Raw genomic sequence first — 14656 nt, 5'->3', positions numbered from 1 at the left:
ATACTTTGGAGTACCGTGCACAGTTCTGGTCATCCTGCTATAAGAATGATATTACTAAATTGGAGAGTGCTCAGAAAAGATTTACCAGGATAGTGCCGGGACTGAAGGGTTTGAGTTATAAGGAGAGGCTGGATAGGCTGGGACCTTTTTTCACTGCAGCATAGGAGGCTGAGAGCTATCATTATAGAGGGTTATAAAATCATGAGGGGCATGGATTAGGTGAATAGCAAAAGGCCTTTTCACTAGGATAGGGGAAATCAAAACTAGAGGGCATAATTTTATAATTTTAAGGTGAGAGTGCAAAGATTTAAAGTAGACCTGAGGAACAATTTTTTCACACAGAGGGTGGCTCATATTTGGAATGAATTGCCAGAGGAAGTGATGGATAAGGTACAGTTACAACTTTTAAGAGACATTTGGACAGGTACATGAAAGGAAAGGTTTAGAGGGATATGAGCCAACGCAGGCAAGTGGGACTAGTAAAGTTTGAGAAATTTGGTCAGCGTGGACGAGTTAGACTGTTTCTGTGCTGTACGACTATGACTTGAGTACACATACATACACATATATTCATCTTTCTTGACTTACAAAATTGGAACGGTATCTTTTTTTGAAAGCTTAAAATGTATTAAATGGTCTCAAAACATCAGTTTTCAAACATGCAATACACACACAAAAATTCACATATAGCCTGTGCAAGGCTGCTGCAACTGCTGCTTATTGGCAAGTTTCAAACTGAAAATGGTAACTTCATTTTGTTTTAACAATCAGGTCAGCTTCAGCTCAGTGTTAACACACATGCAACTAGAATCTGAAAGCCGAGTGTTCAGGTCCATTTCAGAGAATGTATTACATAATCTATGTTAGTACTTGAATGCATACTGCATTACTGGAGATGATCGTTTTTGTCAGAAGACGTTAAGCCTTCTCACACAGAGAAAACAACCCCATTGTACTATCTGAGGAGGAGCCAAATAGTATTTATGCCAATTGTGTAACTCTCGAACAGCATTAAAATAGATCGTTTAGTTGTTGTATTGTTATTGCTTAATGCAATATTGCCATGTTAGAATTGGTTGCCTAGTTCATCTACATTCTAACAGCGAATACACTTCAAAAGCACCTTATTTGTTTGTGCCGCACTTCAAAACATCTTGAAGTGGAAAAAGGAGAAAAATAAATACTACTCCATTGATTTCCAAGAAGAAAATGTTGTCATTGTTTGCAAGTAAACAGCGAGTGATTAAAATTACATTTCAGCAAGTTACAATCTTTGCACCTTCAAATCAAGTAAAGACTGGATTGAAAATAGGAATCAGTATTTCAAAAAGTGATTCTAGTATCTTACGTTGGTCTCTTCAAGAATGACTGAAGTCTATACGAATGCTATAAAAAAAATGAGTGAGTCTAGAACTCTCTTGTTCAAAAATTAATGCTGATTGTATCATAATCCTAAAAATTTGGAGGTAAATCTATTTTTCATTGCAAATAAGAACAATACAAAGAGCTACATCTATATAATGGATTTATGTTGTTACAAGATATCAAACAAGTAGCATTCATGCTTTCATCTGCTGATAGCTACCAAAATAACTTAAACTTACTCTTTTATTCCAGCTTCTGTGCTGTTGCAAGAAATCTCTGAACCGATGGATAATCCTGTTGGAGACTGCCTTCCAGTAACACTGGAGGCTTGTGGGCTTGTAACAAAAGCTAGTCCATATGGCTCAAAGTTCAAGACTGTAGCAAAATAAAGTTTTTTTTGAGTTTGTGTAATAAGTCTTTAAACATGTAAACCTGGGTATGGTTAAATGTTTAAAACAAACAAAAATCCACACTTACTCTACAGGAAATACTTAAATACTAATTAACATAAAACCAGTCATGAATAAGCAACTGTATCCACTGACACTATCTCTTTTAGTTTCACTTTGCCACTTGGTGGTGCTCTCTCTCAGTGAAATGCATTTGCTGAATAGTGATCTACATGAAAGATGTTGCATCATAAATGGGGAATCTGAGTCTCACAAGCACCAGCTCCAATGTTCTTCCTCTTAAACCATAAAATTTAAAAGTAGGTAGAGAAAGAAACAGTCAACAGAGAAAGAAACATGTTGAATTCAAAGCAAGAAAGATACTGAAAAGAAAATAGAGAGAAAAACAAGGAGTTTTAGGGAAAAAAAAGTGCCACATTTTTAAAAACTTAACTAACAACTTACTTACTACCTGTTCGTGTGAATTGCTAGTTTGGTTTCTCCAAAGTTGAATGGAATGGCAAGACTGTAAATCATGTCTGTGATACAGTGCTTCCAACTTGGTTTGCCAGCCATAAGATTATTTTGCATTAATAGTACAAATCCGACCATTTTCTGAGAGATAGTTGAAACTGCTGATGCTGCTGTCTGAGATAACACAGTGTGGAGCTGGAGGAACACAGCAGGCCAGGGAGCAGAGGAGCAGGAAAGCTCCCCGCAATAAACACAGACAGAATCCCCCTTGTCCTCATGTATCACCCCACTAACCTCTGGATTCAACGCATCATGCTCCGTCACCTCTGCCACCTGTAATCTGACCCCACAACGAATAATATATTTTTCTCCCCACCATTATCTGCCTTCTGGAGGGACTGCTCTTTCTGCGACTCTCTCATCCACTGCACACTCCCCACTAGCCCCACCACCCCTGGTGCTACACCTGCCCCTACACCTGACCCGTCACTTCCAACCCAGGTCGGGGCCCATCTTCAAAGTGGGGTAGGGGAAGGGGGCTTTGAAATAAATAGAGAGGAGGGGGGTTGGGCTGGGGAAGATAGGTGGGATGGTGATAGGTGAGTGCCGGTAGGTAGTGGTGGGTATTGGTCAGTAAGGTGGGAGAGAAGACAGACAGGTCAAGGAGGCAGGGTTGATCTTGGGATGAGGTCAAGGGTGGGGAGATTTTGAAGCCAGTGAAGTCCAAATTGAGACTATTGGGCTGTAGGCTCCCAAGGCGGAATAGGAGGTGCTGTTCCTCCAGTTTCTGTTGGCATCATTGTGACACTGGAGGCAGCCCAGGATGGCTATGTCGTGCAGGGAGTGGGAGGGAGACTTGAAATGGTTCACAACTGGAAAGTGTTGTCGTTTGTTGCGAACCGAGCACAGGTGCTCCACAAAGCAGCCTCTGAATCTCTGCTTAGTCTTGCCGATGTACAGTAGGCTACGTCAGGAACAGCAGGTAAAATTGACCACATTAGTGGATGTACAGATGTGGAAAGTTTTTTTTGGGGCCTGGGATGGAAGTGACAGGGGAGGTGTAGGGGCAGGTGTAGCACCTCCTTGGGTTGCAGGGAAAGGTGCCAGGGGTGGTGGGGCAAGTGGGGACTGTGCAGTGGATGAGGGAGTCGTGGAAAGAGCGGTCCCTCTAGAAGGCAGATAATGGTGGGGAGAAAAATATATCATTCGTTGTGGGGTCAGATTGCAGGTGGCAGAAGTGACGGAGCATGTTGCGTTGAATCCGGAGGTTAGTGGGGTGATATGTGAGGACAAGGGGGTTCGTCTTTGTTTTTACTGAAGGGAGCGGGTGAGAGGGCTGAGGTGCAGGAAGATGTAGTCAAGGGCATTTTCGACCACTGAAGGTGGGGAGGTTGCAGCCCTTGAAATACAAGGACATCTGGGATGTTCAGGAGTGGAACGTCTCATGTTGGGAGCAGACGCGGCGGAGGAATTGGGAGTAGGAGATTGCATTCTTGCAGGAAGGTGGATGAGAGGAGGTGTAGTCTAGGTAGCTGTGAGAGTTGGTGGGCTTGAAAGAGGTATCAGTTTCGAGGTGGTCACCAGAATTGGAGACAGAGGGGTCCAGGTAGGAGAGATGGGAATCAGAGATAGTCCAGGTGAAATTGAGGTTGGGATGGAAGGTGTTAGGAAAGTTGATGAAGTGTTCGAGCTCCTCACAGGAAGACGAGGCGGTGCCGATACAGTCACCGATGTAACAGGGGTAGAGGTGGGGGATGGGGCCAGTGTAGCTGCAGAAGAGGGACCACTCATCCCACAAACAGGCAGGCATAGCCTGGGCACATGCGGGTACCCATGGCCAACTCCTTAGTCTGTAGGAAGTGGGAGGAGTTGAAGAAGTTGTTAAGGCTAAGGACAAGTTCAGTTAAGCGGATAAGAGTGTTGGTGGAGGGGGACTGGTTGGGCCTGCGGGAGAGGAAGAAGCGGAAGGCTTTCAGGCCATCTGCATGGGGAATGCAAGTGTATAGGGACTGGGCATCCATAGTGAAGATGAGTTGTTGGGGGCCAAGGAATTGGAAGTTTGGAGGAGGAGGAGGGTGTAGGCGGTGTCCTGGGCATAGGTGGGGAGTTCCTGAACCGGGGTGGGGGGGTACAGAGTTCAGATAAGCGGAGATGAGTTCAGTGGGGCAGGTGCAGGCAGAGACAGTGGATCAGCCAGAGCAGTTAGTTTGTGGGTTTTGGGAAGGAGGCAGAAACAAGCAGTGTGGGGTTGGGGAGCGATGAGGTTAGAGGCCATGGGCAGGAGGTCACCCGAGGTGATGAGGTTATGGATGGTCTAGGAGATGATGCTTTGGTGGTCAGGGATGGGGTCATGATCAAGAGGGCAGTAGGAGGTGGTGTCAGAGAGTTGGCACCTGGCCTCAGCGATGTAAAGGTGAGTGCGTCACACCTCAACTGTGCCTCCCTTATGCGCAGGTTTGATAGTCAGGTTAGGGCTGCAGCAGAGAGCTGCACGTATGGGGGATGAGGTTGGAGTGAGAAAGAGGGGTGGAGAAATTGAGGCGATCGATGTTGTGACTGTAGTTGGAGATAAAGAGGTCGAGGGAGGGTAGGAGGCCTGGCATGGTGCCCAGGTGGATGGGGCGTATTGGAGGCGGGAGAAGGGGTCTGTAGAAGGGAGTGGTTTGACTCGTGGTTAAAGAAATAAAGCACAGAGATGGAGGCGGCAGAAAAACTGTTCGACTTGCAAGCATTCATTGCTTGGTATTCATTGATGTTTTGGTGGAGGGAGATGACGGTGAGTCCTTTTATGACTCACTTTGAACAGACTCTCAGTAAGATATTGTTTATCGATTTTCACAAGGCTAACCAAGTAAACTGGAACACATTTCTTTTGGGTCACAAATTGCTATTTCATTAAAGCACTGACAATGTTGAGCACAGTCCATTCACCATTATTTTCCAGCAATTATGGGGCTATTTGTTTGACATGACGCAATCTATTTGTCCAAATATTTGGAGATTATTTCCACAAGCACAGCCAAGTTTCCATTCTTACTGGAGTACTTCAGTAGGATTTACAGAAACAATATTTTATTTTCAAGTATTACCATCCTTTCACGTGAATAAAGACAAAATGTGAAAAGTGCTACAATATTAACAAGGCTAATAATTTCTCTTCTTCCCAAAAAAAATGACAAGATAAAATCAATATGGTCACAGGAGAATATACCCATACTGGGTGTGCACAATAGTTGTGATACCAATATGATTACCTGTAAACAGCATGCTTAGGCTCAGGTCAAAGAAGGAGGAAACTCTCCTGATCTTTGGTCAATAGAGCATGTAAATTTGGTACAGCTAACCCATGGCCTCAAAAGAAACAGCCACACAATACATTGATTAATTGGTACAAATGACCACAAAATTCAAGAAAAAGGACATTTAAGAACCTCAGATCTTTGACTACAAGTTAAACTGATTTTCAACAGCAGGGACACATTTTGTTAATTTTTCAACATTTTCCCCACCTTTGCAACCTACAGGTAGTTAAGTATTAAGTTGGCATCGTTAGAGTGCGAAGTTAACACTAATATTGAATCTTGAAATGTCTGTCAAATGAGCACTATTTGAAACAGGCGCTGGGTAATCGCCCAATCCTAGAAAAAAAAGAGTCACAGAATCTCTATAGTGTAGATACAGGCCATTCAGGCCATCAAGTCTACAATGACCCTTCAAAAAGCATCCATTCCCCTACCCTATCCCTGTAACCCTGCATGTCCCATGGCTAATCCATCTAGCCCACAAATCCCTGGACACTATGGGCAATTTAGCATGGCCAATCCACCTAACTTGCGTACCTTTGGACTGTCTAACTTTACTAACAATACTGAGCAGACCTGGTTAACACTGCTCCTCTTTGAATAATACCAAAAAAACAACCTTTATTGCTCAGTGTTGTTTGTAAGATATGCGATGGTTCGACAGAAAAGGTGCCAGGTTGACATACGTAACAGTTCCAAAAAAAAGGCAGCATTTATTGTGCTGTTTAACTACATGTCCCCAGCTTAAAGTAAACTGTGGGGTGACAGGCACCCATCCAAAGGCTGATCTGTGGTCTGTTGATGCATGGTATCATACAACCAAGGTCAGGCGCAGACGAAGAGTTACTTACTAAAGACAGTAATATGGGCTAAACAGTTCAGGAAGAGAGCAAATCACTCAAATGTGAAAAAAAACAAGTTCAACATTATCTGGAGAGCATTTATTAGTTGGAGGTGGGTTTAGGTCTTAAGCTACTAAGCAATTTCTTCAAAACAAATCAGTGACTGCTTGAAAAAGATTGCTTTATGGCTGAGTCACATACTGACTTCAAGGACCTTTATGTAATTGACTAAAGATTTCAAGTCTGAAATTTATTAAAGTAGATTAAACTTAAATGTCATTAGTAAGCCTAACTGTGCATTATCTTTTCAGATGAGTCATAACTTACCCCCAGCAGTCAGTCCTCCCTCACAGAGCAACCTCTGATTTCATTTTTCAAAATAATACAATTATATAAGGTGAGAGGAGAAAGATTTAAAGGGGACCCGAGGAGCAACATTTTCATTCACACGGTGGCTCATATTTGGAATGAGCTGCCAGAGGAAGTGGTGGATGCAGGTACAGTTACAACATTTAGGGTCTGTTTCTGTGCTTTATGACCCTATATAAAAGACATTTGGACAGGTGCATGAATAGGAGAGGTTTAGAAGGATATTGGCCATTAGCCATAACGCAGGCAAATGGCACTAGTTTTGAAGTTGGTTGGCTCACCGAGCTGGTTTGTTATTTTGCAGACGTTTCATTACCGTGCTTGCTAACATCCTCAGCGCAGCCTCTGATGAAGCGTTGGTGTGTTTTCTCACTTGGTTTTTAAACACTGGGGTCCCGCTGCACTGGATTGCCTCACTTCTGGGTTTTCTCCATAGTGGAATATATATAAGGTCAAGTTCAATGTGTTTCTTAATAGCATGCTTCGTGGAGTGCCATTCTTCACTCTCAACATCTCAATTCACATGGGCAAGGAGAACCATGACTTCGACTGGGACAACACCAAGATCCTGGGACAGGCCAGGCAGAGTCAAGCACGAGAATTCCTGGAAGCATGGCACTCCCCGAAGCTGGCTATTAATAAACACATTGAACTCGACCCCATATACATTCCAATACGGAGGAAACTTAAGAGGTGAGGCAATCCAATGCAACGGACCCCAGAGTTTAAAAACAAGTGGGAAAACACACTGATGCTTCATCAGAGGCTGCACGGAAGATGTTATCAAGCATGGTAACATAACGTTTGCAAAACAACAAACCAGCTCGGCGAACCAACCAACCTCAACACCCACAACCCAAGTTACAGATCTACTCCAAAACCTTAGTGACACTAGTTTAGTTTGGGAAATTTGATTGGCATAAATGGGGTAGACTGAAGGGTCTGTTTCTGTGCTTTATGACCCTATATAAAAGCTTTGGCTGGTACAAGAAGATTCAACAGTTTACTCTCACAGTTTCACAACTGATCAATACAAAGAGCTAGTAAAAGACAGGGACCATCTCCAATAATTCTTGAGCCTCCTATGAAAGCTAACAGCGGTCAGAACAGAAATTGCAAATACACTGCTTCAAATACTTGGCACGGCAGGAATACAAGGGCCTTTGAGACCTTTCACAGGTTTTAGAAATGCAGACTATAAAGTAGTGTTTTTCACCCCTCAAGATATAGTGAGACAATGGTGAACATACTCCTTTTTTCATATGAGCCATTTCCAAAAATGGAAAAGTCAGAATACATGGCTAGTTTAATTTACAGGAAGCCAAAAAAGAATTGATATTCTAAAGTTGACAGCAGGTTCCAACTTCAGTTTGCATCTTACAACATTAAAAAAAAATCAAATTAGAATTTGCAGTATTGATCAAACTAAAACAAAAAAAAAATAAACTAATATAATGCAAACAAGCAGTTATCCAAGATATGAGCTCTGATCGGAATGGAATTCAGAAACAATGGGCTACAACCTTAACTCAGGGGAATAGTTTACAACAGAAAGATACGTCAGGAGATTAGAGAAGCAAGAGGGGTTCCAGCCACAAATGGGAAGGTAACCCTGGAGGCCCTAGAACACCTTCTCCCAGCTTCAGCAGGGGCCTAACTGCATGCAAGTTACATTGTGATCCAAAATATGCCAAGCAATCCCAGCACCAATGCTCGACACAAATTTGCAACTAAAATTCAGATTACGCTTCTCATTAGGTTTGGTGCGAAGATAATTTTATCCAGACAATATATTTCTCCACACTTCCCCACCTCTCCAATTCAGCAGCTGTTTAAACATTAATAAGATTTGCTAATGCAAAGGTGTTATCACAGTAAGTGCACAGAGATGCCAAAAAACCAAAACTTTGCTGCATACTTTCAAACAATAGTCAAACTTCTAATGGAGAAGCAGCAATGGTCCTAGTCCAAAGAACCATTCATTCTGTGCTATTACGGCAGCTTGACCAGTATTTCACAAGTACCTATTCATCATCCATAGTTTTGATCGATAAACTGCTACAACTAGAGTGCCGTTAATCCTCCAAAGATAAAAGATTTTGTTACACAACTATTTCCTAGGAAAGAATAGATGCCAAAATAGCAAGCCCCAAAAAACCAATGACTCAAATGACAGTTCTGATATATAAAATTAAACAATTCCAGTTTCATACGTCTTGAGGGGTGGGTACACAGGATATTCCTATACTTATATAACAAAAGAAAAATACTGTGGATTTTTATTTGCATCTATTAGAGGAAAAATAACTTAAGAGAACAAAATTCTGAAGAGGGAATCCCAATTGCTGACAGTACATTAGAAGCACATTTTTAGTTGAATAAGACCATAAGACATAGGAGTGGAAGTAAGGCCATTCGGCCCATAGAGTCCACTCCGCCATTTAAATCATGGCTGATGGGCATTTCAACACCACTTCCCTGCACTCTCCCCGTAGCTCTTGATTTCTTTTGAGATCAAGAATTCTGCTTCACCGGTTAATTTTAAACTTAAATATTGCATAGTATGAATTTCATTTCATTACAAGCCTATTCATATTGAAAAAATGACAGTGCAAAACAAGGCAAAAACCTCAACAACAATATCAATTACTTGAATGTAGTGGGATGCTTTGCATAGTAGTAATGTCAGTGAATTGGTACTCCAGAGTCCTTTTGGAAGTATGGGTTCAAATCCCATCATGGGCAGATGGAGGAATCCAAATTTACTAAATTCTGAAACTGAAAGCTAGTCTCAGTAATGGTGGCCATGAAACCATTACAATTGTTACAAAAATCCTGCTAATGCACTAACACCCTTCAGGGAGGGAAATCCATCTTACCTGACCTACAGGTGAATGTATAGCAATGTGATTGACTCTCAACTGTCCTCTGCAAAGGCACAGCAAGCCACTCAGTTTAAAGGCAATTAAGGATAAGCAACAAGCAATGACATTGCCAACAACACCCATATTCTGGGAAATAAGACATTTTAAAAACCATTACCGTGACTTCCCCATATCCAGAAAAGCATCCAGTTCACAATGACACTGCATCCAACGAAACACCATTTTTAAGAGAATCATTATAATCTCTTTACTAAACAATTTAAACAAGACTCTGAAAGCACTCATTAAATTCGTCTCTTTGGGTTCCGATAATACAAAATTAAGTTATTTTTCACCAATGTTTTAAAAGCCGGCTTTTATTAATGCCGCCTCCTTATTTTTGGAAATGCTTGCTGATGATTCAGTGCGTCGTCAAAAAGCTCCCAGCGGTTGGGCTTTCAATTTGAATTTAATTTGAGGCACAAGACCCATGTCTTTGCTGTTTGAACCTGTGCATCAATCTATTAGCTCATCACTGAAGTGGTTTTTTTTTACCTTTCTCTTCTGACAACCTCTCTTCCTGTCTTTGATGGTGTGGCTTATACGGTGCAGCTCCATGACCCAAAGCATCAGCAACAAAACCATCCAGAAAAGATAATGAAGCATCAACCTACGTAAGCAAACAACAAGCTTACTCAAAGAATTACAGTCACACCTTTCTGACTAAAAGTTACAATTACACACAGAATCAAGAGTTAGTTGGAATTGTATACTGTAAAACTCAAATTATATTTAAATATTCCCTTTTTACAAAGCTGACATCAGCTGATTCTTCAATCATGTCGTCTCAGGCATTATTACCTTATCCCTATGTTTAATTTCCAACAGGAATGGCCAGGCAATTGATAGCAGCATGAACCACAACCTATTCTATTTCAGAGACTGAAGGTAAATATTGTTAGCTTGCTTCAATTGATGCCTTCAGCTCTAAAAAACGACCATGGGCTCATAACTCGCTCCATGACGTAAGGACATAATCTAGTGGCACTGTATACCAGAGGTGCTCTCCTTCAGATGGAACTTTAAATGAAAGCCAGATTTGCCTCATAAAATGGGATGTTTACCCTCCCCCCAACAAAAGACATTCAGGGAATTTTCCTGAAATAGCAAGAACGGTACATGCTGGAGTCAGAGATAATAAAGTATGGGGCTGGAGGAACACAGCAGGCCAGGCAGCATCAGAGGAGCAGGAAAGCTGACATTTCAGATCTTCTGATTCCTTCTTCTAGTTCCTCTGATGCTGCCTGGCCTGCAGCCCCGTACTTTATTATCTCAGAAAATTTTCCTGTTGTCTTAAGCCCTGAATCAATATCACCAAAACAGAATGTGAAAGCACCAATCTCATCATTGTACAGAAATAGTCTACCATGGCTACAAACACAATAACAGTGACAGTATTTCAGAAGTAATTCCATGGCCACGGATCACTTTGAAACAGGGAAACAGGTGTTACATCATGTAAAAACTTTGTTGTTGTGCTAACATTGGGATTGAACCTGAGATCTTACTGAGCAACTTACTTCAATGCCACACCAAGAACTACACTTGGGAACTGAGCCAATTTGAAAGCTGGGCACAGTTCTTTAAATTAAAATAAATATTTACACTGTATTTCCAAGGATTAAACCATGTCTGGATACTGGATGTAAGTTTGCTCACTGAGATGGAAGGTTCGTTTTAAGACGTTTCGTCACCATTCTAGGTAACATCATCAGTGAGCCTCCAGTGAAGCGCTGGTGTTATGTCCCCCTTTCTATTTATGTGTTTAGGTTTCCTTGGGTTGGTGAGGGCATTCCCTGTGTTGGCGATGTCATTTCCTGGTCTTCTTCTCAGACGGTTGTAGATGGGCTCCAAATCAATGTGTTTGTTGATGGAGTTCCGGTTGGAATGCCACGCTTCTAGGAATTCTCGTGCGTGTCTCTGTTTGGCTTGTCCTAGGATGGATGTGTTGTCCCAAGAGAGACTTCCCAAAAAATGAAACCGGATGGATCCAACACACCACGCTTCTACGGACTACCAAAAATTCACAAACCAGGAGCCCCCCTCAGACCCATAGTGTCACTACCTGGACACCAACGTACAGATTAGCCAGGGAACTACACCAAATAAAACACCTAGTAGAAGACTCACGCCACTCCATTCACTCCACCCAAGAATTCCTGAACACCCAAGACACCAAGATAGAAGAGGATGAAATAATGGTCTCCTTTGACGTAACAGCCCTGTTCACATCCATCAACATCAACCTGGCCAAAAAAAACACTGACTACACTATTAGAAGAACCAAAGACACGTACACCAGACACCACCAACCTCATCAGCAAGGACAACATCATCAAGCTAGTGGACCTATGCCTCACCACCCACTTCACTTTCAGTAACAAAACCTACAGACAAACCAACAGTACACCCATGGGATCTCCGATATCAGGGTTCTTAGCAGAGGCAGTAATGCAGAGACTCGAACAAACAGCTCTGCCAACCATCCAACCCAAACTTTGGGTCCGCTACGTGGACGACACCTTTGTCATCACTAAACAAAACAAATTAGAGGAAACATTCAAGACCATCAATAATACCCTTTACTGGCATAACATTCACAAAAGAGGAGGAAAACAACAACAAACTGCCATTCCTAGATGTCACAGTAGAGCGAACAGCCAATGGGGAACTTCAAACCAGCGTCTACAGGAAAACAACACATACGGACCAAATACTGAACTACAGGAGCAACCATCCCAACACCCACAAACGAAGCTGCATTAGAACATTATTCCAACGAGCCACTACACACTACAGCACAGAGGAACTACGCAGAGCAGAGGAAAATCACCTATACAGCGTATTCAAAAAGAATGGGTACCCTATGAACAGAGTTCCGCCAAGTTCTCAGCAACAAACCCAAACAAACAGACAAAACGTGCCCAGAAACCATAACCACTCTCCCCTACATCAAAGACATTTCCGAAATGACTGCCAGACTACTCGGACCTCTTGGCATCATGGTAGCCCACAAACCCACCAACACACTAAAACAGCAGCTAATGAACTTAAAAGACCCTATACAGACAACAAGCAAAACGAACGCCATGTACAAAATACCTTGCAAGAACTGTGACAAACACTACATTGGACAAACAGGCAGAAAGCTAGCCACCAGGATACATGAACATCAACTAGCCACAAAACAACATGACCCACTATCACTCGTATCCTTACATACAGATGAGGAAGGACACCACTTTGATTGGGACAACACATCCATCCTAGGACAAGCCAAACAGAGACAAGCACGAGAATTCCTAGAAGCATGGCATTCCAACCGGAACTCCATCAACATTGATTTGGAGCCGAACTACCACCCTCTGAGAAAAAGAACGGGAAATGACATCACCAACACAGCAAATGACATCAACACAGGGAATGACATCACCAACCCAAGGAAACCTAAACACACAAAGAGAAGGCCGGACATAACACCAGCGCTTCACTGGAGGCTCACTGATTATGTTACCTAGAATTGTGGTGAAACGTCTGAAAACGAACCTTCCAGCTCAGCGAACAAACTTACATCCAGAACCTCAACCTGTGCTACAAATCTTCTCAAAACTCGCTATGTCTGGATACGTTTAGCCCCTCTACATCATCTTAATTTTGTAAAAAAGAAAATTAAAATTACCATGAGGACTTACCATGATATCATCGCAACTTCCATTCAGAGGTAAAACAGTGTTCATTATTTCTCTGTTCTCAACAAGTTGCTTCAACTCAAAAGAGCATTGTCTTAAACAAGAATCCATTGAATTGCCATAGCTTTTCAGGATTTCAGGCAGTAGTTTGACATTCAGTGTTAGACGAAAGAGTTTGGTAATTGCACTCAAGATCCAGGCTTTTGTCTCTAAGCTTACAGAACTTTTCCGGAGTAAAAGGTGCAGTTTTTCTATGATGTCTTCTGGTTTGGTTTCAGTTTTGAGGTAGGAATACTCCCCCAGCACCTGATACATGTGTCATACGAAAATATTTCAATCACTTAATACCATCCGTGTGAAATTAATTTCCATGATTTCTAAAAAGCAAAGATGCTTTTATTTTTAGGCTTGCAAACGTTTTATTAGAACTTTTTTAAAATCTCAAAATAAAGTCTCAAACCATTTATATATGTAGCATGAGCTGAGATAGGCAGGATATGCACATTTTTTGACAGCTGTTCAGAATGAACAGTTAAACCACAAGAAGATTAGTGAAAGAAGATCAAAAAGTCTGTTAATAATTCAGAAAACTTATATAGATACTGGATGAACTGTGAAATCTATAGAAGGTCCAAGGCTGACTAGTATGTATTGAATTATTCAATCCCAGGCAGAGAATTATTACAGATATTACAGCTGACATTAACAGGATATGGTTCAGAAAGGTGGAACTCCCCTGACTCCTAGGCCTCATCATCAAAAGCAAGTGGTGAGGTGCTCACAGACTGGAGGAACACAGGTCAGGCAGCAACAGAGGAACAGGAGAATCAACAACCTGCAACCTTCGGGTGGCATCATTGTGGCACTGCAGGAGGCCCATGATGGACATGTCATCTAAAGAATGGGAGGGGGAGTGGAAATGGTTTGCGACTGGAAGGTGCAGTTGTTTATTGCGAACCGAGCGGAGGTGTTCTGCAAAGCGGTCCCCAAGCCTCCGCTTGGTTCATCCACTTCACCAACAAGGAGCTCGAACAGTTCATCCACTTCACCAACGGGAGCTCGAACAGTTCATCCACTTCACCAACAGGAGCTCGAACAGTTCATCCACTTCACCAACACAGGAGCTCAAACAGTTCATCCACTTCACCAACACAGGAGCTCGAACAGTTCATCCACTTCACCAACACCTTCCACCCCAACCTTCAGTTCACCTGGGCCATCTCCAGCACATCCCTCACCTTCCTGGACCTCTCAGTCTCCATCTCAGGCAACCAGCTTGTTACTGATGTCCATTTCAAGCCC

The 14656-nt window shown here is 42.3% G+C and overlaps 1 protein-coding gene across 1 annotated transcript in view; it reads right to left on the bottom strand.

The window, feature by feature from the left end:
- The window catches only part of ap4e1 (adaptor related protein complex 4 subunit epsilon 1), a 65069-nt gene that overhangs the window by 18863 nt on the left and 31550 nt on the right, over positions 1-14656 (bottom strand). The window contains exons 14-16 of the mRNA XM_059639198.1: positions 13358-13660; positions 10161-10275; positions 1605-1740 (exon numbers count right to left, since the gene is read on the bottom strand). Coding sequence (XP_059495181.1) covers positions 1605-1740; positions 10161-10275; positions 13358-13660 — 554 coding nt within the window. The remainder of the gene's footprint in view (positions 1-1604; positions 1741-10160; positions 10276-13357; positions 13661-14656) is intronic.

The sequence above is a fragment of the Stegostoma tigrinum genome, chromosome 33, assembly GCF_030684315.1.
Source record: "Stegostoma tigrinum isolate sSteTig4 chromosome 33, sSteTig4.hap1, whole genome shotgun sequence".
Lineage (NCBI taxonomy): Eukaryota > Metazoa > Chordata > Chondrichthyes > Orectolobiformes > Stegostomatidae > Stegostoma > Stegostoma tigrinum.
Note: the sequence above shows the minus strand (reverse complement) of the source record. Positions and strands in the feature narration are given on the sequence as shown.